Genomic DNA, 27,735 nt, shown 5'->3' with positions numbered 1-27,735 from the left:
GCCTGCTGATGCTCTTCTGTGGCTTCTGAGGTCGTTGTCACCACTGCTTTCAGGGTCTTCATCTTCACTGGTATTCTGCTGGTACGTTAACTCCAGCCTTTTTGAAGCCTCTGTGGATGGTCTCTGGGGTTATTTTCCTCCAAGCAGACGCCACCCACTTGTAGACTTCTGTAAACATCACCTGCTTCACTTGTCCTGATGGTGTGAACTCATGAATCCCAAACTGCATCCATTCATCCCACTCTCTTCTCAAAAAAGTCTTCAACAGGTAGTTGACCACTGTATCTAGCAGATGCAGCTTGCAGGTAAGGCCACCAGGTATGACTGCTAAATGGGCACCAGCTAATATAATTTTGAACATTTTTTGTGAGCAGCCAAGGCTCGAAAATTAGTAGAATTCTTTGAAAACAATCCCCCCTGCCTGGCCCTATAACATTTATATACCCATGCTTTCATAACATCACAGTCCATCCATCCCTTCTTATTACAATTAACAACCACACTGGTGGGCAGCTTTTCACGGGTCATGGTAACTCTCTTGAAAATCACAATCAGCTCTAATTTCATCCCAGTCGCAGTGCAACCAATGACTACAGTGAAGCAAGTCCTCTTGTGCCTAGTGGTTCTAATGGCTAGTTTTCATACCTGAAGCAGCCACAGTCCTAGTGGCTGGAATGCCAAATGACACTGGAACCCTGTCAATATTAATTATGTCCACTGCAGTGATACTGAGTTCAGAGATTTCTTTGGTGATGAATTTGTTGGACCTGACCATCTTTTCCTCTGCAGTCATCTGGAAGTTGCTGGCCTACAGCAGTTCTTTCTCACGGAAAGACCATTCCTTTTTCATGAATTTAGATACCCAGGTGAAACCTGCCTTGAAATCCGGGATAGCCCTTTTGTGACCAGCAGAATTTATGTTTTCGACCTCTTTTATTGAGATCCTCAAACCCCACTACTATAGGGTGGCATCAGGGTGGGGTCTTGTGTGACACTGTGAAACAGAAGGAAGTTCACCGGTGCCACACTGCTATGACAAGAGGTCAGCACATGAAGTGCTGCATACAGATGAGTGCTTGTATGAAGCTTTTGTCTCTTACCTTTCCACAAGGAGATAAGCCTTGGAAGTACACTTACTGTTTCCTGAGCATTACTGGGAAGGTGCTGTTTTCATGATTAGGAAATATTCAACGGAATGATTTATTTTCAGGGGCCATAAAGTGTAATCACGTTTTACCGTGCTGAAAAACCACTGGGATATGTAAGTCCCACTCAAATTTTTTGTTTTTTGGGCTTCTGTGCAGGGAAATAAGCCTCGCAAGTTCACTTGTTTCCTAAGTGTTAATAGGAAGGTGCTGTTTTTGTGATCAGGAAATATTCAATGGACTGCAGCAGTCATGTTCCCACGACAGCACTTCCTTTTCGGGACTTTTATTTCTACGGGAGGCTGGAATTCCTTATTCCTGAAACACTTCTCTTTTTCAGAAATGGCTACTTAAACAGCTGACGAAGCTGTAGCAATTTTATTTTCTTCACCCTGAATGCAGATGATTCTGAGAGGGACTGTGACAAAGATGCATCGAAGGAGCTTGCCAGTTTTTGTGAATCTGAAGCTCAATGCAATGGTGACAATGGCAGTTACACGGTGTCACAGGATGATGACACAGTCGATGTCACAAAAGAAAGGACTCAAGCAGATGCTGATGGCCCTGGTGACAGCAAAGGAAACGAAGGGGGATGGTGCAAAGACATCTCCTCATTTGAGCAGATAATGGGCTCGCTTGAGCAAGATGCCAAAGTTTTCCCAGACTTGACTCCTGAAGATACCAACGTAGGTTTTTTGGTCTGTGTTTATCAAAAAAATCTTGGAAATTATAAAGGACCAAATGAATCTGTATGCCGCGTAGGAGCATACAAGATGATACAGAGGGCAGGAGGTTAGAGTGCCAAGTAAAAACTGGCAGCCTATAACCATAAAGAAAATAAGACATTCACTGCTGTGCATATACTGAAGGGCATACACGTCTTGTGGGGCTTCCACGTTACCGATCCAGTGGCCCCTCTTCGGTGTAACTTCCATGCCAGAACTTACCGCTAAAACAGAACTGAAGAAACTGAACGAGAACACACACTGCAATGACAATTCAAAAGCTGTGCCCCAAGGAGAAACTGGCTACAACTGGCTTCACAAATGGCATCCTACTATCAATGCTTTCAACAGTCCCATAAAGGAAATCTATGTGTCATCAGCTGTCACGGCAGGTGATGAAAGCATAGTGCCATTCCAGGGTTGTTTGTCAATAAAGCGTACATGCCCACAAAGCCCGTCAGGTGCAGGTACAACGTTGGGTGGTCGGCTGACACAGGAACTGACTTTCTAAGTTACTTTGACATCTGTTTAGTAAAAAAAGGCACAGATGCTAACTCATGTCTCCCCCTCGGTAAGAGTGCTGTTCCTGGACTATGTCACTCATACGCCAATTCTCATAGGCTCCTTGCCTTCAACTTCTTTTCCTCTTATCTCTTGATGAACATCATGAACGACAGGGGACTGTAAGCTGACGGCAGAGTGCAAGTAATTCAAAAAGGGCCTTCCAGAAATGATAAAGAGGAAAGATTAATTACAGCAGGGCCAGTTTGTTTCATATAAAGGGATGTGTGTCAGCAGCTAAGTGGCAGGATGGGTAAGAAAATATGACCCATCCATATGCTGTCTACGAGATACACCTTGGGCTCAAAGACACAAACAGGTTAAAGATAACAGGATGGAAAAGACTATTCCATGCAAATAGTAACCAAAGGACAGCAGGTGGCCATGCTGGTATACCTGGGAAGCCAGACGATATTGCCTTTTCTTTCCAAAATTTTAATTTATGTTTTTTAATACAAAAAGCAATATATTTCTCATTCACCTAGTTAATTAATCCAAAGGGAAAAAAGTAAAAGATGGTTACAGTGAGTACTGAACACGTTTAGCAATATATATAGGAACAATGCTTTTGACAAGTTTTATAAATATCTGGTACAAACTAGTTAAATATTTTAGAGATGATAAAATCAGTTTACCTAACCTGCATTCCTTCAAAGAGACATTTGCACTTGTCGTCCTGGCTTAAAACCAAAACAAATACCTCAAATTACTCTCGTTTTTGCAAATAAATCTATTGTATTAGTTAAACTGTATAAAGTTTGTGAGGATATGTTTGGATAAAAGAATTAAAACCAAAATTAAGGCAAACCTGACAGCTGGTATCAGGTAAATAGCACATTTAAAAGGACCTTTGTTAATAAAATGCCTTTAATGTGCCTGTAACTATATGTGTCAAAGGGAATGTTTGCACATCTGATCCCCACAGCATTTGTGAGGAAAAAAAATGATATTCCCATTCCACTGAAGAGAAAGCTAAGGCCTACGGCAGTGACGTTCAGTATCACACAGCTCAGTCCCTGGCACAAACACTTACCAACGGCCTTCTTGGCCGATCTGCCTTACTAACATGAAGATAGGTTCCAAGCATCAAAACAAGTGTGAGCTCCTGAGTCTAGAAAAGACTCCAGCTTGAGTGGGAACCCACTCAACGGCAATGGGTTTGGGTTTTTTTTTTTTTTTTGGTTTATGATGAGTGAGAGGACAATCAGCAAAATTTACAGTAAACTGGAGTAAGAAGGGAAGCTGATAGCATGAAAGGCAAAAAATGACTTGAAAATTCATGATGTGGCAACGCTCCCCAAAAGCTGGGATAAACTAGAATGGAAAAACTATCTTAATTGAGAAGCCAATATCCAGTCATCTCAATCTTAGGTGTTTGGCAAACATTTCCATATAAATAATTACCCTGAAACTTCACTGAGGTAGACAATGTTAGGAATGAATTGAGTTTGCGTTATTAAAAAAAAAGAAAGAAAGCTGCAGGGAAACACTATGGAGAATGGTCCGATATTTAATCCTACATTTATAAAAAAATTTTTTTTTTTCGTTATTTGCAAAAATCCCTTTTGGTAAAGTGCTTAGATGCCATTTTATTCCTACATTTAAAGGTTAACGTTAAGTATCTTATAGCTAAAGGACCAACGCAAAGCTGGGCTTTAAAAAAAAACTACCAAAGTTCACAGCAAGCTTTTAACTTTTTTTCCCAACTGGACTACAAGCTACTCAAAATGCAGAGAAGCCCTGTCTTTTCATTCATTAATCTTCAGGATCCAGCACTTGGTGGCTACTTAAACTAATAACTAGCATATTTGACTCATCTCTCAAGCTGTTCATTTTATATAAAGTGAACAAACTGAGGTTTGTGGTACTTCACATGAAATTCAACAAAATATCCTCCAAGCCCACTTTCATTCCCATTTTCCCTAGGGAAAAGTACCAGGGAATCTAAGTTACAGCCTTAATCCCTCTTTCTGACCCTACTTTCTTAGAATTATATTTCTTTCACTAAAATACCTTTATGTGCTTACAGGTAAAATTAATTCTTAAGAATGGCAACAAAACCCGATTCATGATAATATAAAAAATAAATCTAATACTAGATCTGCTAAAAATAAATATCTTCTTGTGCTTCAACATCATTTTTAAGCACTTAATGATGAATTTGCGAATCTGAACCTGCACCTGGAAAGATCTCCAGGAAAAGAAAAGCTACGAACCAAGTGAAAGAAAATAGCTACTCAACCAAAAAGCCAAATCTATTGCTGTTGAGCTGATTCCGACTCACAGCAATCCTACAGAACACAGTAGAACTGTTCCATAGAGTTTCCAACGAGCGCCTGGTGGATCTGAACTGCAGGCCTTTTGGTTAGCAGCCGTAGCACTTAACCACTATGCCACAAGGGTTTCCAGCTACTCAAAGGGACGTATTTTTGTACTTGTCTTGCTCCAATTTCTGCTACGTAGATTGCTCCAGTCTTCCTATCCACATCTAAGAGATGAGGCAAAACTTGATCTGCAAGTTGGAGGGTGCTGACCACAGAACAGCTGCCGATGCTGCCTACTGGGGGTGCTGCCACAAATGAGAGCCGGCTAAGGTTCAACTGGGCTACAATCAAGTACTTCCCGTCAGGAGTAAATCTAGGAGGAAGACATTTATACAATAAATTTATGTGACATAAACCTAAGTGCTTACTTTTCAAACATGTTTATCCCCCACAGTGAGAAACAAAACACTTAATACTTGCTGATTGGCTCCTTTAAGAATTTAAATTTGATCTAATTCTGTTTATGAGGGAGCAAGAGATTTGTGATGGCAGGCATAGCCAAAGTTTAGCATACTTTTTTTTTAAAATATCAATATCAGAGTACCACACAAAATCAAACTAAGGGAGAGCTGATGTTAAGCCGGGTCTGATACTACAGACTCAGGCTTTGATTTTCATTGTGTTAAAAAATTTCCCCTAAGTATTCGGCGGGTAAAGGCTGTAGGAGAACTCCAGCACACATTCTCTGATGCTTGGGTAGACCAGTACACTTGGGAGCCTGTGTTCATTCAGACTGGGACCTGAAGCGCCATTATACATCCTCTGTATTCTTGTTTCCTTCTCACTCTCCTTTTTTCCCCTGCTTAAAATTAACAGTAACTATTTAAAACTCCCAGCTAGCTATCCAAAGGAACTAAGTCACATAAACTGAATAAAACAAGCATTTTAAAATAGAGAGCAACAATTACCTGACTGAAGATGGTCCCTCTTCTGTGAAACAATTATCCCACGCTCCTAACCATTCCCCAGTGTCTTTATCAAACACTTGGATTCTTTTATTTCCTCGGTCAGCAACCCAGACCTGAGACACAACAACAAAAAGTTTATTGAAAAAGACCCACATTGTAATGAGAAGAAAGAGAAAGGAAGGGGGAAGAGAGAATGTTTATTTTCATTAGTTTTACATATATTACATCATTTAATCTTATAGGGTCAAAGAAGAAGGTATGAGCCCCATTTCAAGATGAGGAAACTAAAGGTCAGAAAGGTTAAATAACTTGTCTGAAGTGAGCAGATAGTAACAGAGAACCACAACCTAAACGGCCATCTACCTTAAGCACAGCCATATGATGCAGTTCTGCTAAAGCAGCACACAAATGACTAAAACGCGGGAGCCCTCCCGCAGAACACAGGGCATCAGTGAATGCTGAAAGGCAACACAAAGCGGCACACGAATGACTAAAACGCGGGAGCCCTCCCGCAGAACACAGGGGATTAGTGAATGCTGAAAAGCAACAGTATTCATCGAGTGCTCCAGCAAACACTCGTTCCACTGAGTACTGCCACCCTGTCAGGTCCTGGTCCAGGAAACTGAGAGGACAGTGAACAGGAGAAGCTGCCTTGCTTCTCAGGAACTCAGGCTAGCCGGCAGTCAGGCCTTCATATTGTAACATCGTTAATTTACACTTGCTATTCAAAGCGCTGAACCGCTTAAAAACGAAGCATAAAAAATAACCTAGCATTTAAGTTTGTAACAGGCTCTAGAGTTATTAAGAGTTTCTTTAAAACAGGAAAGTAGATTCATTATAAATTACATTTCATGGGTAGTGTCTGATGTTGGGGAACCCTGGTGGTGCAGTGGTTAAGAGCTCGGCTGCTAACCAAAAGTTCAGCAGTTGGAATCTACCAACCGCTCCTTGGAAATGCTACAGGGCAACTCTACTCTGTCCTATGGGGTCACTATGAGTTGGAATCAACTTGATGGCAATGGGTTTGGTTTGGTTTTATTTGCTTTTGGCAACCTACAGCATACACAGAGCGGGAAGGTTTTGAATGGCATGTGGTGAGAGCTGTGGGGAGGTCTTCAAGAAAGCACTGGAGGGGAGGGCCGACCCTGCTGGCCTCCACCTCTCCACTTTGGGCCCCCTGAATTTCTTGATTTTGAATTCAGGGACTAATTTTCAGGGTAAACTTGACTATATTTTTGTCAAGAACTATGCATTTCAGTAGCTATTAAAGTCATTTCTAATCAGAAACAAATAAGACTCATACCATGTTAGAAAGGTTGACCCTTAAGCAAAGTAATTTTTTAAAGTCTCTTCCTCGTCTCTAATTCTTTATTAAATATAGGTTCCTTAAATATTTTGGGATCATTGTCTCAGTCACGGAAACTCTGGTGGCGTAGTGGTTAAATGCTATGGCTGCTAACCAAAAAGTCGGCAGTTCAAGTTCACTAGGTACTCCTCGGAAAATCTATAGGGCAGTTCTACTCAGTTCTGTAGGGTCGCTATAAGTTGGAATCAACTCAAGGGCAACAGGTTTGGTTTGGTTTTTCTGGTCTGTCAAATGACCAAGAAGGAAATATAGTTTAGACCCTAGGATCAATGATAACAATTACCAGCATTATCTTTCCTACTTGATGAATTTTGATCATGGGAATTCCTGTTTAAGAAACAACATTGCCAAGTCTTTAATTCTAGAACTAACTTTTCTATCAGGTTTTGGTGATGAGTAAATTAGTTAATCATGTAAAATGCTCACAAACGTATCTTTCACGCAGTTAAGTGCTCAATGCTGTTACTGTCAAAAAAATCCTATTGTTATTATAAAATGACAACGAGCAGAAGTTAACACTTCATTCTTCACTCAGCAGTGCCAGAGCACCCCACTGAAATGACCTCCAAAGCCCCTGGGAGAACATTCATCAGCATGGTGAATTTACCCAGCTCTTTTTGCCTGTTCAGAAATTTCACCTTGTCACCCAAAGCTTGTCCGCACCCCACCCCCCCCAAAAAACCCATTGCCATTAAGTCAGTTCAAATCATAATGACTCTATGACAGAGCAGAGCTGCTTCACAGGGAATCCAAGGAGCAGCTAGTGGATTCAAATTGCTGAGCTTCTGGTTAGCCAAGCTCTTAACCACTGTGCCACCAGGGCTCTCAGGAGGGGTATTATTAACCAACCTCAGAAGAGTAGTATGTAAAACCAGAATTCTAGCTTTCTAGTTCCCAGCAGACATACAAAGTTCACATGGTGACTTATCTTACTGTCATAAGTGAACTTGTCAATTTATAATGAGAAACTATAAATACACAAGAGCACGTAAAGATTCATAATGAAAACATTCTCACCTTGTCAACACAGAAAGCCAAGTCATAATCAGAAGGTTGTGTCCATCAGAAGTCGACATGGATTAAATAACTGATGGCATGAAGCCAAGATGGCCCGGGACTGCCACTGTGCACCTTCCCACAAGACATGTCATTGAACAAATATGGACAGGATGGCTACTATGTGCTAGGCACTAAGATACAAAGCAAGAGATTCAGTATGTGCCCTCACAGCCTACAGTTTATCAGGAGCAAAAGAAAATTAATCAAATGATTATACTATAGCATAAGAGATACTATAACAGGTAAGCACAGACTATCAAAGGAAAACGGGACAAAACACAAACGTAAAATTTTTTTTGGTGGGAAGTGTTATGAATTGTGTCCCCTCAAAATATGTCTTGAAAATCCTAACCCCTGTCCCTGTGGCTATAATCTCATTTGGGATAGGGCTCTTCGTTATGTTAACTAGGACATACTAGTATAGGGCTGTTTTAAGCCAATCGCTTTTGAGACATAAAAGAACGGATTAAGCACAGAAGAAAGCAGACACAGGGGAAGACCTGCAGTGTCTGAGGACGACAGAGGTGACCACTCAACAAGCCCAGGATGCCTCGCCAGAGAAGCCAAGACAAGGATTCTTCCCCAGAATGGACAGAGAATGCCTTCTCCTCGAGCCAGCACCTTGATTTCAGACTTCTAGTCTCTTAAACCGTGAGAAGATAAGTTTGTTTGTTAAAGGCACCTGCTTGTGGTATTTCTGTTACAGCAGCAATACGAAACTGAGACAGGGGCACAGATGCAGGAGGGTAACCCCAAAGAAGTAATATTTACCCTAAAACTCAAAGGATGAGTAAAAGAAAAAGAGGTGGTAGTGAGTGGGGTAGAAAATAGAGAAACTGAACTTTGTTGGTTAAAGCTCTCTTTCCCAGACAGAGAGGAGTTAGTGCCTAGGTGGCTCTCTTTTTCATGCTTCCTAGATCAGTCTCTCCCATTCTCCCCTTTTGATCAATACATTTTTTTTTTCTAGACTTGAAAATATATTCAAACACTTACAGTAAAATTTTGCTAGTAGAAGGGGCAACTTGTTGCACTCCCCCTACCCGTAGTAGCTTTATCTGTGTTCTGATCCATATTTGTTCCTTTCACACTTTGGATGATATAAAAACCAGCTGCCCTTGAGACCATCCTGACTCATGGTGACCCAATGTGTCAGTGTAAAACTGTGCCCTATAAGGTTTCCATGCTGTGACGTTTTGGATGCAGCTCACTATGCTTTTCTTCCAAGGTGCCTCTGGGTGGGTTCAAACTGCCAACTTTTGGGTCAGTAGCAAGCACCTAACCATTTGTGCGCCCTAGAAACTCCTTAGATGACATAGGATATCTATTTCGTTCATTTCCGAATATTTGGTGATCCCCTTCATTATAGGTCCCCAATATTTATAAAAGAGTATGTGTACATACCCAACATCAGAAGAACTGCCCAGACATACATACACATACTAACACACATCCACATCCACATGTCCAGGAACACAAGTGTGCACACAAACATGCCCAAATATACCTAGACAGACACACACCCATATACACACACATTCAGATACACAGTCCTGGATAAAATGATGCTGGATTTTTACCCGACCAGCTGAATCAACTGTAACGCTGTGAGGTATGTTGAACTGAGTAGGCCCTGTCCCGTTTTCTCCATGCAACCAAAGGATCATGAAATCTGCGAAAGGTAAACATACTTGGTCAGAACGATATACGGTGTACCTTACACATTTGCACATTATATTTTGTGATATAAGTTGCAGAAATAGTATTGAATTAAACTCCCCACTGACTATGCTTTCCTGGCTTCCTGTTTATATACTCAGTTGCTTAACTCTTACAGTTTACAAAAAAATTTTTTTTCCTTCCCTGCTTCAAGCAATTAATCTACTTGTTTAATTAGTATCTCCACTTATATTATTTCATCACTGCCCCCAAATCATTTAAGGTTCATGACATCCTCTCCCTCAAACTGGTTCCCCTTTACAACTTCCCTGTTATTTGGTATCACCATTCTTTGAAAAAACATTATGTTTTTATTGTTTCTCTCCTGGAGCAATGGTTAAGCGTTCGAATGCTAACCAAAAGGTAGGCAGTTTGAATTTACCCAGCAGCTCCCTGGGGGAAACACCTGGCAATCTGTTTCTGTAAAGGTTATAATCTAGGAAGCCCTAAGGGGCAGTTCTATTCTGTCACATGGGGTCACTATGAGTCAAAATCGACCCGACAGCACCTAACAGCTGCTTTATTATCCATACTCAATCTGTCTTCTAAATTTAGCTGTTTATAGGACGCCTGTACTAAAGAATTTTACATATATAAGACTGCAACAACTCCAACAAGGACCAAAAAATGAGAACAGGCTCACATATGGATGTGTACAGGCATACAGACATACAGGTAGATACAGGTGTATACTTCTGTGAGAACAGATGGAAATATCTATACGTACATGTAAACACAGACGTGTGTGGGCTGGCACATATATTCACTGAAGACACAACTACAGAGACTTCTGAGACATAAGCAAACACCTTCCGAGATTAGTCTTCTAGGTTTGAAAGCTTAGGATGACAGTCTTATGGGACAGCTCAGTCAAAAGTTCATGTTCTGCATCCAGGTGAAGTGAGTAGTGTCTGGGGTCTTAAAAGCTTGCCAGCGTCCATCTAAGATACAACTACTGGCCTTTACTCATCAAGAGCAAAAGAAGAAGAAGGTAACCAAAATCTCAGAGAAGAAACAAGTCTACAAGGCCAATAATCTACACAAGCCATGACCTCAACTACCCTGAGACCAAAAAAACTAGATGGTACCCAGCTATAACCACTGACCAATCTGACCAGGATCACAACAGATGATCCCAGACAGAATGGGAGAAAAATGTAGAACAAAATTCAAATTCTTAAAAAAGGCCAGACTAACTAGACCACCTGAGACGAGACGGCTCCCTCTTGTGCCCTGAGACACTCTTTAAATCTTGAACCAAAACTACCCTGAGATGAACTTTTAGCAGAAAAGCAGGGTGACATACAAGATAAAAGATATCCACTTAGTGACGAAGATCAAAGATCAAAGCCTTCTGTATGGAATATACCTCAAAATAAAGAAAACAAAAATCCTCAAAACTAGACCAATAAGCCACATCATGATAAACAAGAAAATATTGAAGCTGTCAAGGATTTCATTTTATTTGGATCTACAATCAACGCCCACGGCAGCAGCAGTCAAGAAATCAATCTGCCAAAGGCAAACCTGCTGCAAAAGACTTCTTCAAATTGCTAAAAAGCAAAGATGCCACTTTAAAGACTAAGGGGAGCCTGACCCAAGCCACGGTGTTTTCAGTTGCCTTATATGCATGCAAAAGCTGGACAGTGGATAAAGAACACTGAAGAAGAGTTGGTATCTTTGAATTACGGTGTTGTTGAAGAACACTGAATATACCATGGACTGCCAAAAGAACGAACAAATCTGTCTTGGAAGAAGTACAGCCAGAATGCTCCTTAGAAGCGAGTATGGCGAGACTTTGTCTCACATATTTTGGACATGTTATCAGCAGGGATCAGTCCCTGGAGAAGGACATCATGCTTGGTAGAGTGTCAGCGAAAAAAGGGAAGACTCTCAAGAGACGAACTGACACAGTGACTGCAACAAGGGGCTCAAGCATAACAATGATTGTGAGGATGGCGCAGGACCAGGCAGTCTTTCATTGTAAGTTGGAACCGACTCGATGGTACAACATCTGTACAAGTCCAAAAGGTCAACATTTAACCCAAAGCAAAGACAAGGGAAACTACAGTACTGGAAACAGAACAACCAGAACACAATTAAAGAGAATGTTGACACACTGTGAAAAATGCAACTAATGTCATTGATCAGTTTATGTGGAAATTGTCAAAAGGGCACTCAACTTTCTGCGTAAACTTTAACCAAAAACACGTTTAAGAAAAAAGAAATCCAATAAAGGTTTATGTTGCCACTGTCAAATAAAGTATATGAAATGTTTCTTCAAAGAAAAACAAAAAGAGTTGTTTCTTTCATATAAACATTGGGATTCTTGCTTTATTCTCGCCCTACCTCCCTTTAACTGCCACTAATCAAATCCAGTTATTGGGTGATAAATGCACTAAATAACCTGCAAATGAGAGCTCTCTCCATATATATCCTGATGTAGTACTGTGTTTTATAAACTCTGCTTCTATAACACCACTTTTTTACTAAAAAATCCTCAAAGACTCTTATAAGCAAATATAACTTCAAAAAGCCTTAGATAAGCTTTCGAAAATCTCCCAAATCTTATTTTCCACTATTCAAATGTTTATCTTCAGCGCCTTTCCTAGAAGCCATACTAATTACTAATTAGCACCTCCCGACCCTCTGTGGGAAGCCCTGCTGGTGTAGTGGTTAGTGGTTAAGAGCTATGGCTGTTAACCGAGAGGCTGGCAGTTCAAATCCACCAGACACTCCTTGGAAACCCTATGGGGCATTTCTACCCATCCTATATGGTAGCTATCAGTCAGAATTGACTTGACAATAACGAGCTTTTTTTTTTTTTTGGACCCTGTGTGATAGTTTTCCATGAGTGCTCTCCCCATCCTTTCTTTCTCCTCCCACCAAATCGTTACAGTTCAAGGCCTACTTCCCTCATGAAATCTTGTTCTACTTCTTCAGACAGTACTAGTTTCCCATCTCTTGGTCCTATTTTAAAAATCAATACCAGAGAATCAGCATTTAATTGTTTATAACAGATCTCCACTCAAAATATTACAGAGGACACAGAGCTGACCACTCAATAAAAGACTTAATGATTTATCAGCCTGTGGGATACCTTGATGCTGGGATTCCAGGTTCCTAACTTCCCTATTTTGAATTGGATAGGATACCCACTTATCTCTTGAGTCCTTTGTAAACTCTCATGCCACCTCCAGTTCTGTTCATTTTGGAGGAAACTCCTAAATGAAGAAAACAGGCCTGTACTCAGAATTATTTATCGTTGGCCATTCCAAGCACCTATCCTCTAGTTTTTTTCTAGTAATACACTTGAGCCCTTTATACACAGCTTCATATTCTAAATTCTACTTATAACATTCTTATAATATCATACTACGTTAAGGCACGTACCTTGGGACAGTTTGAACAATCTGTTATTCAATCCTCCATCTCCATCCACAATATAAATATCGCCTGTGTCTTCCACATACAACTCTGCAGGGTTATCAAACTGCAGGGGGTTCAAATCAGTGCCTTTTTTGCCTGGGGTACCCAAGACTTGAATAAGATCACCAAAGGAATTATATTTTTTAACAGTATGACCATAAGATCCTGAAAACACAGACACACACAAATATAACCATTGTGCAAACATTCCTATTTTTCAAATAAGCTGAGAATAAGAATTTGATAGAATTAAACAGTAATAAATGGTTGACAGGCTCAGATAACTAACTGTCATACTTGGCAAGCAAAAGAGGTCTACGTTACTTATACTCAAATTTCTCCGTGAATTAAAATCTTACCCACCCCAAAATAAAAAAAAAGCAGACTTCAAATTCAAATACACCAGAAAATATAGTCTACTCATTATACAGAAAGCTACTGATGTTAACAGATTATTGGTGCATCATTTTCTTCTTGAATCTCGCGGCTCTCAATAAACATTATTTATAAAAGATACTCAAGAATAACAACTCATATTTGAAACTGTTATTTCAGTCATTTGTGTACAAATCTAGAATCTCAGTAGGTCATAAAAACAGATGGTTTTTAGCTACATTTTCTCCTAATGAAAACAAATTAAAAATTCAACTCACTAACTTTTCTTTCCTAAAAACAAAATAATCTTTCCAAATCACTAGTATCTTATCTTCTCACTTACAGTAAATTTTTGTTCATTAGAATTATCTTACAAACAAATGTATAATGCAGAACACAGAGAAATAAAGAAAAACCATAAGCAGTAGATATCAACTCGAAGGTATGCAAGAGCAAATTATTAACCGGTAGGTGTTCAAAAGACAATTTGGATAGACTGAGCTTACTAAAAGGAGCCATGGTGGTGCAGTGGTTAAGGGCTCAGCTGCTAACCAAAAGGCCAGCAGTTCAAACCTACCAGCCACTCTACAGGAGAAAGATGTGGCAGGGTCCGTTTCTGTAAAGATTACAGCCTAGGAAACCCTAGGGAGCAGTTCTAGTTCTACTCTGTCCTACAGGGTTGCAATGAATCGGAATCGACTTGATGGCAATGGGCATGTGCTATGAGCTTACTTAAATGCATCAGCTTGCATTACGATTCTATGCCAAAAAATGTATTTATGACCATACTTTTTTTGGGGGCTTGAGCTAAAGTTTGCAGAATAGTAAGAGACCACAACATTATTAAAGAAAGAAAATCTGGAGGTTTCTAAAGAATTAGCAAAGGGGGATAGAATACCAGTAAATAACATTTTAAAAAATGGCTGATTTGCAATCATAATTCTATTGGAGGTAATTTATTCTTTGAAAAATGAAAAGGAATGCAAAAACTGTCTTCAGATCTGTTGGTAGGAAGAAAAAGCTATTATGGAAAGAATGATGATTATCATCCGTGTTCTTTCTGTTCTGGAATTTAGGGAAGTTTTTTATAAGAAAAATTTTTAATGGGTCACATAGATGGAATGATATCAAAAGTAAAGGCCTTTGACAGTAGAATTCCCCCGGAAAAAAAAAAAAAAGCGAAAACAGTCAAATTTCATCACACTGACCTTAGAGATAACCTAGACTTTTAGGCCTAACCAGAATCTTATCATTGAAAATATAACTTGATATAAATGGGCCATCAGATGAGGCTCAGAAATCTTTTGAGTTCTGAGAACAGATGTGGCAATGGCACTAGTTATAAAAACTGAGACCTCATTAATTAAAAAAAAAAGTATCTGAACTAGTCAGAAACGGGGAGAATCAGATTTCCTTATACTTGTGAATTTAATTGGGTTAAGGATTATTAGAAATATCTGTCATCCCATTTCTTTCTGAGGTCCTAAAGTAATGCCAAGCTATCTCTGGTACTGCCTTGTCTGAAGCCATAAACACGCGGAAACTGCTTTCTCTGCAAAGCCTCCCCATAGTTGTAAATTCAAGTGTGCTTACTCTGCTTTTCAGCAAACTGTACTAAAAATAGAGAAGGCTGAAAGATTTCAGACATGCTGCAGTCAGTGGGATTTCAGAAACATTAACACCAGTTTCTGCAAATCTTTGTACTTCGGGCAATAAAGGAGTTATGGGTTCTTAGCAGAATCCCTTTTGAAAGAAAACTGTAGAGATAAGGGTTCCATTCATTCCTTCAGCTTTAGAGACAGCCATTTTACCTGTCTTCGTAGAAGTGGTTCAGAGCTATTTAATCTGAAAATAGCAACTGGTGATTTAAAGTGCAACAGTCCCTTTATAAATTAAAAGAAAAATCATAACCTTCTTTTTAAATTTCTTGATTCTGCAAAGAGCAAAAAAAAAGATTTTTAGAAAACAAGAGCTTCCATTAATCGTTAGAGAAATTAAGATTAGATTCAGCAATTCTAACTTTAAAATGCACAGGCAAGAACACGGACAAAGATGTGATTTCCAGCAACATAATGTAATAAACATTATTACACATACCACTTCCTACATCCGTGATCCAGACAGATCTTTCATATGGTGTACTGGCTGCAAATATACCATGAGGTGTGTCAACTGTATCATTCCAGGCTCGTAGGAAATATCCGTCCTCTGTGAACACTAATACCTTTGGGATATTAACCCCTGTCTGAAAAAAAAAAAAAAAAAATTTTTTTTTCCAAAAGGTACACAAAAATAACTGCTTAGATAGAATCAATTCTAAGTAAAAATAATCTTCATTTTAATGAAGATTTTAATTGAGAATTCTAGTAACTTAAAAAAAAACCTCAAAACCTAGTAATATTTGTATGAATCGCCTTTAAAAAATTTTAAAAATGTGATAGATACAAATTCCACAATTTGCATAATATAAACATATGTGGCTATATGAGGAAGACTTTTTTTTTATGTTTGTAATTAAAAGAAAAGGCTTATTTTTACTTACTTGTGCTACATAAACCAATCCGTTGAAAGAATCAACTGCAACACAAAATGTTGTTCCAGAAAAGTATTCTGAATACTTCGGCCAACCCACATCCAGTCGGTAACGAATATTTTCAGGCGTCCAAGAAATCTGAAAAACAAAATTTCTTAAAATCTTAAATAACACAGAAAACTAAGATTCAGTTTATAGATTAAAAAAAAAAAAACTATTTTCATGAATGCTTTGACAAACAGGGAGCCGTGGTGAGGCAGTGGTTAAGAGGTCGGCTACTAATCAAAGGTCAGCAGCTCGAATCCACCAGGGGCTCCATGGAAACCCTATGGGGAAGCTCTACCCTGTCCTTTAGGGTCGCTGTGAAGCGGAATGGATTCGACGGAAACGGGTTTGGTCTGATTGACAAACACATTTGCTGAACTAGAATTTGCTGAACTAGAAAAGGGCTTACAAATTTAAATACCAAGACCACCACAATACCAAAACCAAACCAAACCCAGTGCGGTCCAGTCGATTCCGACTCATAGCAACCCTACAGGACAGAGTAGGACTGCCCCACAGAGTTTCAAACGAGCTCGTGGCGGATTACAACTCCCGACCCTTTGGTTAGGAGGCTTAGCACTTAACCACTACGCCACCAGGGACGAGCCTTAAAATTATTTAAGGACGCGCTGCGAGTGGAGGAAAAAGGAAACAAGAAAAGCGACGATATACGATGCACAAACGGAACTCTAAGACGGGCCCGCTGTCTCCAGCCCACTCTTGACCTTACATCCCACGACCCACCGTCACCTCCCAACAATGCAAACCTCACAGGCCCACAGCCGTTTCCTCATCACCCAACTCACCGGAGAGCCACAAAAACACGAATGCAAAACCAGAAACGTCAGAAACAAGCCGGCGCCGGCGCCGGCCACGCAGACCCAGAACCTCGCCATGACGAGACGAGAAACCGGGCGATCGAGGCAGGTCCGCGATGAGAGCGCGGCCGGGCGGCGTCAACCACCGGCCCGAAGCCCCGCTCTGCAATACGCCTCCCTGGGGGTGCAACCCAAGGAGCAGAGGCCCGGACGAAAGAAAACCGGAGAAGACTGGTTTGGGATTCCGGGCGCGTTTCCGGATCCCCACCGCCTGTCAGCTGTCTCAGGCTGACCCCATGACCACCCTTCCCCGCCCCTTGGGGCGGTCCACGAGCGGACTTCTGGCACCCAAATGGGAGCGCCCATAGATATGCCTTAGCCACTCGCCGTTCATCGTTTTTCATTCAGATTGAACAACCAAAAAAAAAAAAAGCACATGCACATCTGAAGCATAAGGGCAATGACATCCCCAAAATGACTGCCGGGCTCTTGGAAGGAATTCAGCCGCATCTGATTCCGAGGTATCCAGGCACCCGCCGTGGGCGCCTACGTTCCCACACCAGAACCCCATCTGCGGGCTTTCAGGAAAGAGCGGCTCAAGCTGGTGGCGTACGGTTTAGTCGAGCGCGACACAGGTCGTTGAAGGCCCCCTGAGCGGGTGGGGGCTACAGGGGTGGCCGGCAGGGCGCCTGCTAATCTGGGCGCTGCGGTGCGCGGGAGTCCCCTTAGCCGAGGCCGTGCCCCGCTTCGCCCGGCTCCCGGCGCTCTCTGGCCGGCGGTCCGCTCCCGGAAGCCGCGGCAGCTGGTAACAAAGAGCCCGCCGGGCTGCCGCTCCCGGGCTGCGGGACCGGAGAGTCGGCCGAGCGGCTGGGGATGAGCGTGGCCGGGCCATGAGTCGGGGCCCGCGGCGGTGAGGGACGCGGCCCAGGCGCAGGTTCAGGCGGAGAGGCCGGCGCCTTCCTCCTTCCGGGCGCGGGCGCCGCCGCTCTTCCTGCCGTTGCTCCCGGGAGAGAGGCTTCGCCACCTTCCCCCGGCGGGCGCGGAGCCCCCGGGGCTCTCGGCGGACTCTGAGGGGACCCAGCTCTTCCGCCAGGTGCCCTGCAGCTTTGTGTGAAGAGACTGGGCAAGTCTGGTGCGAGTGGTTGTTGTTTTAATAGAAACTTTTTTCAGTTCTTTGTTTTTAGCAATTTTTGCGGAGTTCGCCGTGCTCCCCACCTCTTCCCATCCTGTCCCTCTCGGGAGTCCTTTTCCTAGTCAGTTACAAACCTTTTTACAATCGACGGAGCAGACCGGATATGAACGTTTTTTAATTGAAAGTCTAACTGTTAAAACCGCGTCAAGATAGTAACCAAGATGGACAAAAAGTCCTTTGAAACGGTGCTGGATGAAATTAGGAAGGTAATTACACTTGATTCCTTAAATTATTCTAAGAGTTACGAATTCTTGTGGTTTACTCTGAGATCTTGCGTGTAGATTGCACAAACCGGGAGACCCAGAATTGTAAAGACGGGTTGGATTTGGACGAGTCGTGTAGGAGTTTATATCTTGATACATTTCATGATACGAATAGAAACTAAGTTATGTTAACGCTTAAATGTTTTGAGAATCAGTGTGGTATTGTGGAAATTATAGTCAGAAAATCCTCGGTTCAGAGGCCGACTATACAAACCCTTAATAGGCTGTGTGTTTGGATGAGTGATTTAATATTTCTGAGCTTAACTCCTCGTATTTCAGTCATACAAGAGTTATTGAAAACTGGAGATAATATGTGTAAAAGACTTCTTTAATGGCAGTTATGATTATGGCAGAAGTTACTCTAACGATACCAAACCAAAAAACCAAGTCTGTTTCCATTGGGTCGATTCTGCCTCACATATTTGTTTCCTGGCCAGACCATAGTCAGTGTCCTAATGAAAGTTTAGCATTGAATTTAAAGTCATGTTCATAGAATGGGTTCTCCGTAACAGGAATTTCAAAACTTTTCCCTTCCAGCTTTCCAAGTGTTTGCCTGTTTTTGAGGCTATTGTATGTAGCTGACCTCACAAAATAAGCCAGACAGCTTCCATTCTCTTGCTCATTTTAAGATGGAAAAAAAATGTTTGGAACGTAGCCCTGTGCCAGACTGTCAAGTGAAAAAATGAGAAGTTACCCACTTAGAGCTGAAAGGATTTACTGTACCCGTGCTATTAACGCAAGGTGCTTTGGGTAGGCCTCCCAAGGCAATTTTCTGCATTTACGTATCTTAAAGACCCTTGCTCTCTGTTGCTTATTTATTTCAGATTATGAAGTTATTACTAAAATTGCCTCTGAACTTGCTGTTTCTTTCATTGTTTGTAAAGCTTTTTCAAATTTCTGTTTTTCATCCTTTATAAATCTTTCTTTCCCCAAAATTGCATGTTAACTTAGATTTACATACTTGAAAAAACAAAATTTCTGCTTTTGCAAACCCAGTTTGTTGAATTAAGATATGCAGTAAAATATCAATTTTCTAACTATATATTTAGAATTTGCCAAACATCGTTCGTGAGCTTATTTTTAACTTCCATTTATGACAAAATATTTGTGGGCTAAGATAGATAGTAGATTTCTACTTTTGGAAAATACAGAGTGTTCATTTGCTTATTGTCTTCTAAGTTGTGGAAATATCATATAATAAATATTTATGAGGGAAATACGAAATTTTCCAGAGATGCAAATGATGTCCACACTGGATGGGAACTTAGTCCTTATTTCTGTTCTGCAATCAAAATATGTCCTTTGCTCTCTATGCCGGATAATTAGATACATCAGCCTTGTCTTTGTCTTTTAAAATTGTAATAAAAATCTAGGCATATATAAATATGGGGATTACTATTGATTTTTTAAAAAGTTGCTGTCAGACTGTAAATTAAGTCCATTTAAGCAAGGTAGTCTCTTTTCCTGATTGTCACCATGGGTCTAGAGAGAACAATGCTGGCGTCAGTCCTAAGTGGCAGATTTAAAGCAGAGGCATGTAAGAAGACACAGGAAAAGAAATAGGAAGTTGGAGGGGGGGAATAAGGGAGGGGAAAAAAATGTTAAATTTGCTTTGCAAAAAGGAAATAATAACAAACAAAGCAATAACAAAAACAAATGAACCCATCGTTTCAAGTCGATTCCAACTCATAGAGACCCTGTAGGACAGAGTAGAACTGCCCCACAGGGTTTCCAAGGAGCCACTGGTGGATTCTAACTGTTGACCATTTTGGTTAGCAGCCTAAGCTCTCCACCACTATGCCACCAGGGCTCCATATAGCCTTTAATTATTGAGCTGTTAACGTGCACTTCTGTTTTAAGTACTTTCTCCATCATTGTTTGGTTTGATCCTCCAAACATCCCATAACGTAGATACTAGTCCCTTCATTTTACAGATGGCAGATCTAGTCTCTGCTCATGATTACCCAGCTGGTCAGTGAGAGTCCAGTTTCAAAGCCAGGCAGTCTGACTCCAGAGCACCGAGCTGTTGTGCCTAGGAATGAAACCACTGGGACGTGACTTGCAGGGAGGTCAACACAATCCAGGATTTGGCCCAGAAACTTGCTTTTGACTGTGTCCAGGATAATCAAACTCCTAAGAGTACATTATCCAGAATTATATGTTTTTTTGTTTTCAGTGGGAACTAAACTAATGAGCACCCTAGATGTTTCTCCCGGTTGACTGATCATAGCATTTCCTTCTAGCAGGACAACCTGCGTGGAAAGTGTAAATATAATAATTATAGTAAAAGCAAAGGGATCAGTTGGTTTTTAATTATTAGAGGCTACCCTGGTGGCGTAGTGGTTAAGAATCAGCTGCTAACCAAAAGTCAAGAGTTTGAATCCACCAGCAGCTTTTTGGAAACCCTATGGAGCAGTTCTCCTCTGTCCTGTAGGGTCGCTATGAGTGGGAATCAAGTCCACAGCAACGAGTTTCTGTAGAGGTATAATGTCACATCACGGTGACCGTAGCTGCCTCTGGAGACCATGGCTGAAGGAGGTCTGCTGCTGTTTTTATTGTGCTTAGGCAGTTTTGAAATCTGCATATTAATGTGCTGTTTATGTATATTAATAATGTTTTCTATGTCTTTTTAGGCTGTTTTGACAGAGTACAAATTAAAAGCAATTGAATATGTGCATGGATACTTCTCTAGTGATCAGGTATTCCTCATAATTTGTTTAAGCAAAAGCCTTCTTTTTACACCAGTTTTCTGCTGGTGTATTAACCTGCTGGTGGTATTAACCTGCTGATCAAATTCAGAATTGTTTTTATTTCCTTGGTGTATTAAATCAGGAACTTCAGAAGCTTTCTGTTGTAGCAGAATGCTTTACACAACTCAGGAATATTTTACAACCCTACCCACTTTTACCACACTATCATATTCTAACACGAGTTTCAAATTCGGTGTCTTTTTATTAAAAAGCCGTTCAAAGTATTTATTGTTCTGGGTACAATATAAAGAAATTTGAACTTCTTATGGTTAACTTACCCAATTGTGCACAGTATTTATAAACAGCAGTTACAAAATTTACTACATAACATAAAAATAGTCTTGAACAAATGGGGAAATACGTGTTTATATGAAGCTGCTAAATAAAACTTGTATCAATCAGAAAGAAAAATAGTGTCTAATAAGTAGTTTCTGTAATGCCAGAAGTCATTAAAATAAGTAGTTTCTGTAATGCCAGAAGTCATTGAAAACTTTCACCCATCATTTTAAGGGGAGTTTGCTAACCTAAAGAGCCCTGGCAGCACCGTGGTTAAGTGCTGGGCTGCTAACAGAAAGGCCCATGGTTCCTACCCATCAGCCACTCTGCAGGAGGAAGATGTGCCAGTCTGCTTCCATAAAGATTTACAGCGTGGTTCCTACCCATCAGCCACTCTGCAGGAGGAAGATGTGCCAGTCTGCTTCCATAAAGATTTACAGCCTCGGAAGGTCTATCAGGGAGCCCAGGGGAAGCTCCTTCTGTCCTGTAGAGTTGCTGGGAATCAGAATTGACTCAAGAACAATGGGTTTGCTAATTTAAGAAAGTCTGTGTATGTACATAAACACAGGAGGGGTTGGGGGAGAGAACGACTTGTAAAGGACACTTGGAAAATACTTGATAGAGAAATCAGACAGAAATAGAAATGTGAATCTAGAAAACAGTTTTAGGAAAGGGTGGGCAGTGAGTGAATCTGTAGACTGAGTTAGTAAACCCACCAAGTTTCCACCCGTTTGTCAAGAGCTTCAAAACTTGAAAGCTTGAGTAACTTTTCGTAGTTGTGCCTTTTGTTCTGAATTCTACCTGTAGTTCTAAATTCCTGGAAGCTAATTTGTGATTTCACTTGTGCTACCTGTTTAATGAGTACTTTCTAGCTGTTACATTGCTTTTCAAAATCACCTTATGCCTTTTAAAAATTTAAAATTTTTTTTAAGTATAATTGTTCATAGCTAAGTGCTTTTTTTTAAAAAAAATTCCACTTTGCTAAAGTCTTTAAAAACTGTATTAAGCTCATGTGACATTCTAAGCCTATTTGCTGTCTTGAAGATCTTCCTTCCTATATTGGACAGGACAGTTTGTCAAGGTGTATGGTTGGCAGCATTTATCATATAAAACCAAAAAAAAAAAAAAAACCCATTGCCGTAGAGTTGATTTTAATAATGACCCTGTAGGACAGAGCAGAACTGCCCCGTAGAGTTCCCAAGGAGCCACTGGTAGACTCGAACTGCCAACCTCTTGGCCAGCAGCCGAACACTTAACCACTACACCATCAGGGCTCCGTTTACCATATAATAAAACCGTTATTCCCATAAAGGTAAGGACATATAACCAAAAAATCAAACCCATTGATGTCAATTCCAACTCATAGCGACCCTATAGGACAGAGAAGAACTGCCCCATGGAGTGTCCAAGGAGCGCCTGGTGGATTCAAAGTGCTGACCTTTTGGTTAGCAGGTGTAGCTCTTAACCACTACTCCACCAGGGTTTCCAAGGACGTATACTCTTAGCAAATTAACTTGAAAATATATATAACACTTGTTTGCTACTTACTTATCTCTTTCTAAGGAATAAAAAGTATTTTATTTTTCTTCACATAGCACTCCAGTTTCCAGCGTTAACCATGGTTTGTAGAATAATTGAAACCATAAACACATTTTCAGGAACTCACAGTAAAATAATTAAGTAACCCAGATTTTTTCACCCTTTCTTCTTGATCCTTTTTTATTCTGGACCATCCCTGGAGGCAGCAAAGCAGGGCAGTGGGCCATGCAGAGAATTTAGTGCTATAATCTTGGTGCCCTGGCCTATGTCTTCCTGGCTTCGTCATCGTTTCTCCCTCGTGTGCTTGATGTTCTGGTGAGGTGGGAACCATGTGGGAGCCTGGTTGTCTGTGCTCTCAACTTGGGGCACCTTTTAGAAGCCACTGAGTAATTCATGATGATTCTTACATTCTTAGGGAACAGATCTGTGCTATGAATTCAAGTAAAGGGCTAGAAGTTAGTGGACCTATACTAAAACCATGCCCCTAGACATGCTTTGTAATTAATTAGAATACGTTACTCTTCTCCAGTGTTTTCAACTTTTCCATTCGTAGTATATGTTTATATTTCTGAGCTGACATTTTATCCCCATTTTCTACTTTCGCAACCTTCCTTTTCTTATTTAGAGTGTTCTCGTATTTTTCCTGTCACCTACGTGCCCTTCTTTCCAGACTAGTACTAACAGGACTTCCTGTGATAGTGGGAATGTTCGATCTGCCCTGTCCATCCTGGTAGCTACTGGCACATGTGGCAACTGACCGCTTAAACTATGGTTTTTGCCACTCAGGAACTGAACTTTATTTTTTTGAATTTTTACCTTGGTTTAAATTAAATAGCCACATGGAGCTACTCTATTGGATAGTGCAGTCTGGACTCCGGTGCCCTCTGCTCCTCATCTGAGCCCAGGGGCACAGTTTGAATGGTGATTCAAAGTCCGGAAATAAATCTTTTGGAATGTTTGCATAAATGTTGTTTTTAGAGCTAAATGAGTTCTTTTCTTTCAGGTGGTTGATTTACTGAGATATTTTTCCTGGGCTGAGCCTCAGTTGAAGGCAATGAAAGCATTACAACATGTAAGTATTTTTCCTTTAGAATGTAGAATTTAAGTATTTTGAATTCTCCCAGTTTTCCATAATTCGTCTCAACTTGTAATTTACTTACATTAAAAAAGCTGACGCTAAATTTTATTAGTTTGATTATTTTAAAATAGCTATGTTAATTTTTTTTTTTTTATGTTAAAAAACTTAAACTTCCTAAATTATACATTTCTATTAAATTGTACACCATAGAGTCCTAATGGGCAAATTGGAGGAAAATACATTCATAGGCAACCAAACCCTAGAATTTAAGTTCTCAAGTGTGTTTCTGCAAGTCTTCTGTTTTTTGATCTCTCTCCACCTTTTTGCATTTAGTCTTAAAAAAGTAGTGAGATGCATTTATACTTACGTTCTTTAGACCAGTACTGTCCAAATGAACTTTTTAAATGATGACAGTGTTTTGTTTCTGTATTGTCTATATGGTAACTGCTAGTCACATGGCTGTTTGAGCACTTAAGATGTGACTATTGTGACTGAAGAGCTGGATTTTAAATTTTGTGTGATTTTAATGAATTTAAATGGCTAACTATATCGGACCATCTGCTCGAGAGCCTAGATCACCAGGGGAATCTAGATCAAACAAGAACATCTGGCCGTATACAAAGAGGATCAGGCATGGGTAGCTTTAACATAATCAATTTACAGATCCTTAAATCCCTAACCTTGTAAACTGACCTAAGACTGGGTCTGTTAGGTTTCTAAGCATCATGGGTCATACTCTGGGAAATGCTGATCTGTGGTATACCTAGCCTTGCAACTGAGGGTTGTAAGAATTTTTTCCTAACTAGTTTCAGCACTATTATCTTCCGTAAGTGTAAACATCACCTTTTTTCTTTTTCTTTTTTTAATTGTGCTTTAAGTGAAAGTTTACAGTTCAAGTTAGTTTTTCATACAAAAATTTATACACATTGTTATACACACATTGCTCTCCCTGTAATGTGACAGCACACTCCTCGTTTCCAACCCAGATTTCCCATGTCCATTCAACCAGCTCCTGTCTTTTTGTGCCTTCTCATCTTGCCTCCGAACAGGCGCTGCCCATTTAGTCTTAGGTGTCTACTTGAGCTAACTTCACCATTTTATATCTTATGCTCCAGTCCAATCTTTATCTGAAGAGTTGGCTTCAGGAATGGTTATCCCGAAGTTAGCGAATTCCCCACTTCCTCCTTCTCCACCCTCGTAACCATGAAAAAATGTTTTCTTCTGGGTTTAAACATTTTCTTGAGTTCTTATAATAGTGGTCTCATACAATATTTGTCCTTTTGCGACTGACTGATTTCACTCAGCATAATGCCTTCCAGATTCCTCCATGTTGTGAGATGTTTTGCAGAGCCATCACTGTTTCTAATCGTTGCATACTGTTCCATTTTGTCAGTACACCGTAATTTGTTTATCCACTAATCTGTTGATGGGCATCTAGGTTGTTTCCATGTTTTTGCTATTGCGAACAGTGCTGTAGTGAACATGGGTGTGCATGTATCCATTTCATGTAAGGGCCCTTATTTCTCTAGGATACATTCCGAGGAGTGGGATTGCTGGATCGTAGGGTAGTTCTGTTTCTGGCTTTTTAAGGAAGCGCCAAATCGATTTCCAAAGTGGTTGTACCATTTTGAGTTCCCACCAGCAGTGTATAAGTGTGCCAGTCTCTCCACAACCTCTCCCATGTTTATTATTTTGTGTTTTTTGAATTAATGCTAACCTTGTTGGGGTGAGATGGTATCTCGTTGTAGTTTCGATTTGCATTCCTCTAATGGCTAATGGGAAACCCTGGTGGCGTAGTGGTTAAGTGCTGTGGCTACCAACGAAAAGGTCGGTAGTTCAAAGCCACCAGGTGCTCCTTGGAAACTCTGGGGCAGTTCTGCTCTTTCCTGTAGGGTCGCTATGAGTCAGAATCAACTCGACAGCAACGGTTTTTTGTTTTTTAATGGCCAGTGATTGCAAGCATTTCTTCATGTGTCTGTTAGCTGTCTGAATGTCTTCTTTGGTGAAGTGTCTGTTCATATCCTTTGCCCATTTTTTAATTGGGTTATTTATCTTTTTGTTGTTTAGGTAATGCAGTATCTTGTAGATTTTAGAGATTAGATACTGGATTTGTCGTAGCCAAAAATTTTTTCCCAGGTCATAGGTTTCTTTTTACTCTTTTGATGAAGTCTTTTGATGAGCATAAGTGTTTGATTTTTAGGAGCTCCCAGTTATCTAGTTTCTCTTCTGGTGTTTGTGCGTTGTTAGTTATGGTTTGTATTGTGTTCATGCCAAGCATTAGGGCTCCTAGTATTGTCCCTATTTTTTCTTCCATAATCTTTATCATTTTAGATTTTGTATTTAGGTCCTTGATCCGTTCTGAATTCATCTTTGTGCGTGGTGTGAGGTGTGGTCTTGTTCCACTTGCTGCAGATGGACATCCAGTTACACCAGCACCATTTGTGAAAGAGACTGTTTCCCCATCTAACTGACTTGGGGCCTTTGTCAAATGGCTGCTCAGTGTGGGTGGATTTACATCTGGGTTCTCAATTCTGTTCCATTGGTCTACGTATCTGTTGTTGTACCTGTAGCAAGCTGTTTTGACTACTGTGGCGGTATAACAGGTTCTAAAATCAGGTAGCGTGAGGCCTCCCACTTTGTTCTTCTTTTTCAGTAATGCTTTACTTATCCGGGCCCCCTTCCCTTTCCCTATGAAGTTGTTGGGGTTTTTTTCTCCATCTCATTAAAAAATGTCTTTGGAATTTGGTTTGGGATTACTTTGTATCTGTAGATCACTTTGGGTAGAATTGACATTTTCACACTGTTGAGTATTCCTACCCATAAGCAATGTATGTTTTTCCACTTGTGTAGGTCTCTTTTGGTTTCTTGCAGTAGTGTCTTGTAGTTTTCTTTGTATAGGTCTTTTACGTCTCTGGTTAGATTTATTCCTGAGTATTTTATCTTCTTGGGGACTTTGTAAATGGTATTGATTTGGCGATTTCCTCTTCAAAGTTCTTTTTGTTGATGTAGAGAAATCCAACAGATTTTTGTCTGATTGTCTTATATCCTGATACTTTGCTGAAATCTTCTGTTAGTTCCAGTCATTTTCTTGTGGGTTCTTTGGGGTTTTCTGTGTATAAAATCATATCATCTGCAAATACTTTTACGTCTTCCGAACAATCTTGATGCCCTTTATTTCTTTTTCTTGCTCTGGCTAGGACCTCCAGCACAATGTTGAGTAAGAGTGGTGATAAAGGGCATCCTTGTCTGGTTCCCATTCTCGGGAGGAATGCTTTCAGATTCTCTCCATTTAGGTTGATGTTGGCTGTTGGATTTGTATAAATGCCCTTTATTATGTTGAGGAATTTCCCTTCTGTTCCTATTTTGCTGAGAGTTTTAATCATGAATGAGTGTTGGACTTTGTCAAATGCCTTTTCTGCAATCAGTTGATAAGATCATATGGTTCTTGTTTTTTGTTTTATGTATATGATGGATTACATTGATTGTTTTTCTAATGTTCCGTACCTGGTATGAATCCTGCTTGGTCATGATGAATTTTTTTTTTGATATGTTGTTGAATTCTATTGGCTAGAATTTTGGTGAGGATTTTTGCATCTAAGTTCATGAGGGATATTGGTGTGTAATTTTCTTATT

At 40.4% G+C, this 27,735-nt stretch overlaps 2 protein-coding genes across 3 annotated transcripts in view; one reads left to right on the top strand and one right to left on the bottom strand.

Moving 5' to 3' along the window:
• Nucleotides 1-776: 776 nt before the first annotated feature.
• On the bottom strand, nt 777-17,267 carry NHLRC3 (NHL repeat containing 3). Its single transcript, XM_049853377.1, has 7 exons — nt 16,993-17,267; nt 16,151-16,279; nt 15,706-15,853; nt 13,198-13,398; nt 9,666-9,757; nt 5,664-5,776; nt 777-5,068 (listed from the first exon to the last, which is right to left on the bottom strand). The coding sequence occupies exons 1-7, from the start codon at nt 17,080-17,082 to the stop codon at nt 4,813-4,815; spliced, it is 1,029 nt and encodes a 342-aa protein (XP_049709334.1). The 5' UTR covers nt 17,083-17,267; the 3' UTR covers nt 777-4,812.
• A 633-nt stretch (nt 17,268-17,900) lies between these two features.
• Nucleotides 17,901-27,735, top strand: part of PROSER1 (proline and serine rich 1) — a 38,441-nt gene continuing 28,606 nt past the window's right edge. For both annotated transcript variants that reach the window (XM_049853364.1, XM_049853363.1), the window contains exons 1-3: nt 17,901-18,402; nt 21,093-21,158; nt 24,028-24,096. In XM_049853364.1, coding sequence (XP_049709321.1) covers nt 18,358-18,402; nt 21,093-21,158; nt 24,028-24,096 — 180 coding nt within the window. In that variant the 5' untranslated portion in view covers nt 17,901-18,357. The remainder of the gene's footprint in view (nt 18,403-21,092; nt 21,159-24,027; nt 24,097-27,735) is intronic.

This window comes from Elephas maximus, chromosome 14, assembly GCF_024166365.1.
Source record: "Elephas maximus indicus isolate mEleMax1 chromosome 14, mEleMax1 primary haplotype, whole genome shotgun sequence".
Lineage (NCBI taxonomy): Eukaryota > Metazoa > Chordata > Mammalia > Proboscidea > Elephantidae > Elephas > Elephas maximus.
Note: the sequence above shows the minus strand (reverse complement) of the source record. Positions and strands in the feature narration are given on the sequence as shown.

Coding starts and splice junctions, on each gene's coding strand:
- NHLRC3 (XM_049853377.1), bottom strand. CDS start 17,082: ATGGCGAGGTTCTGGGTCTGCGTGGCCGGCGCCGGCGCCGGCTTGTTT. Junction 15,854..16,150: donor GATTGGTTTATGTAGCACAA/GTAAGTAAAAAT, acceptor TTTTTTTTTCAG/ACAGGGGTTAATATCCCAAA. Junction 13,399..15,705: donor GATCACGGATGTAGGAAGTG/GTATGTGTAATA, acceptor CTGTGTTTTCAG/GATCTTATGGTCATACTGTT.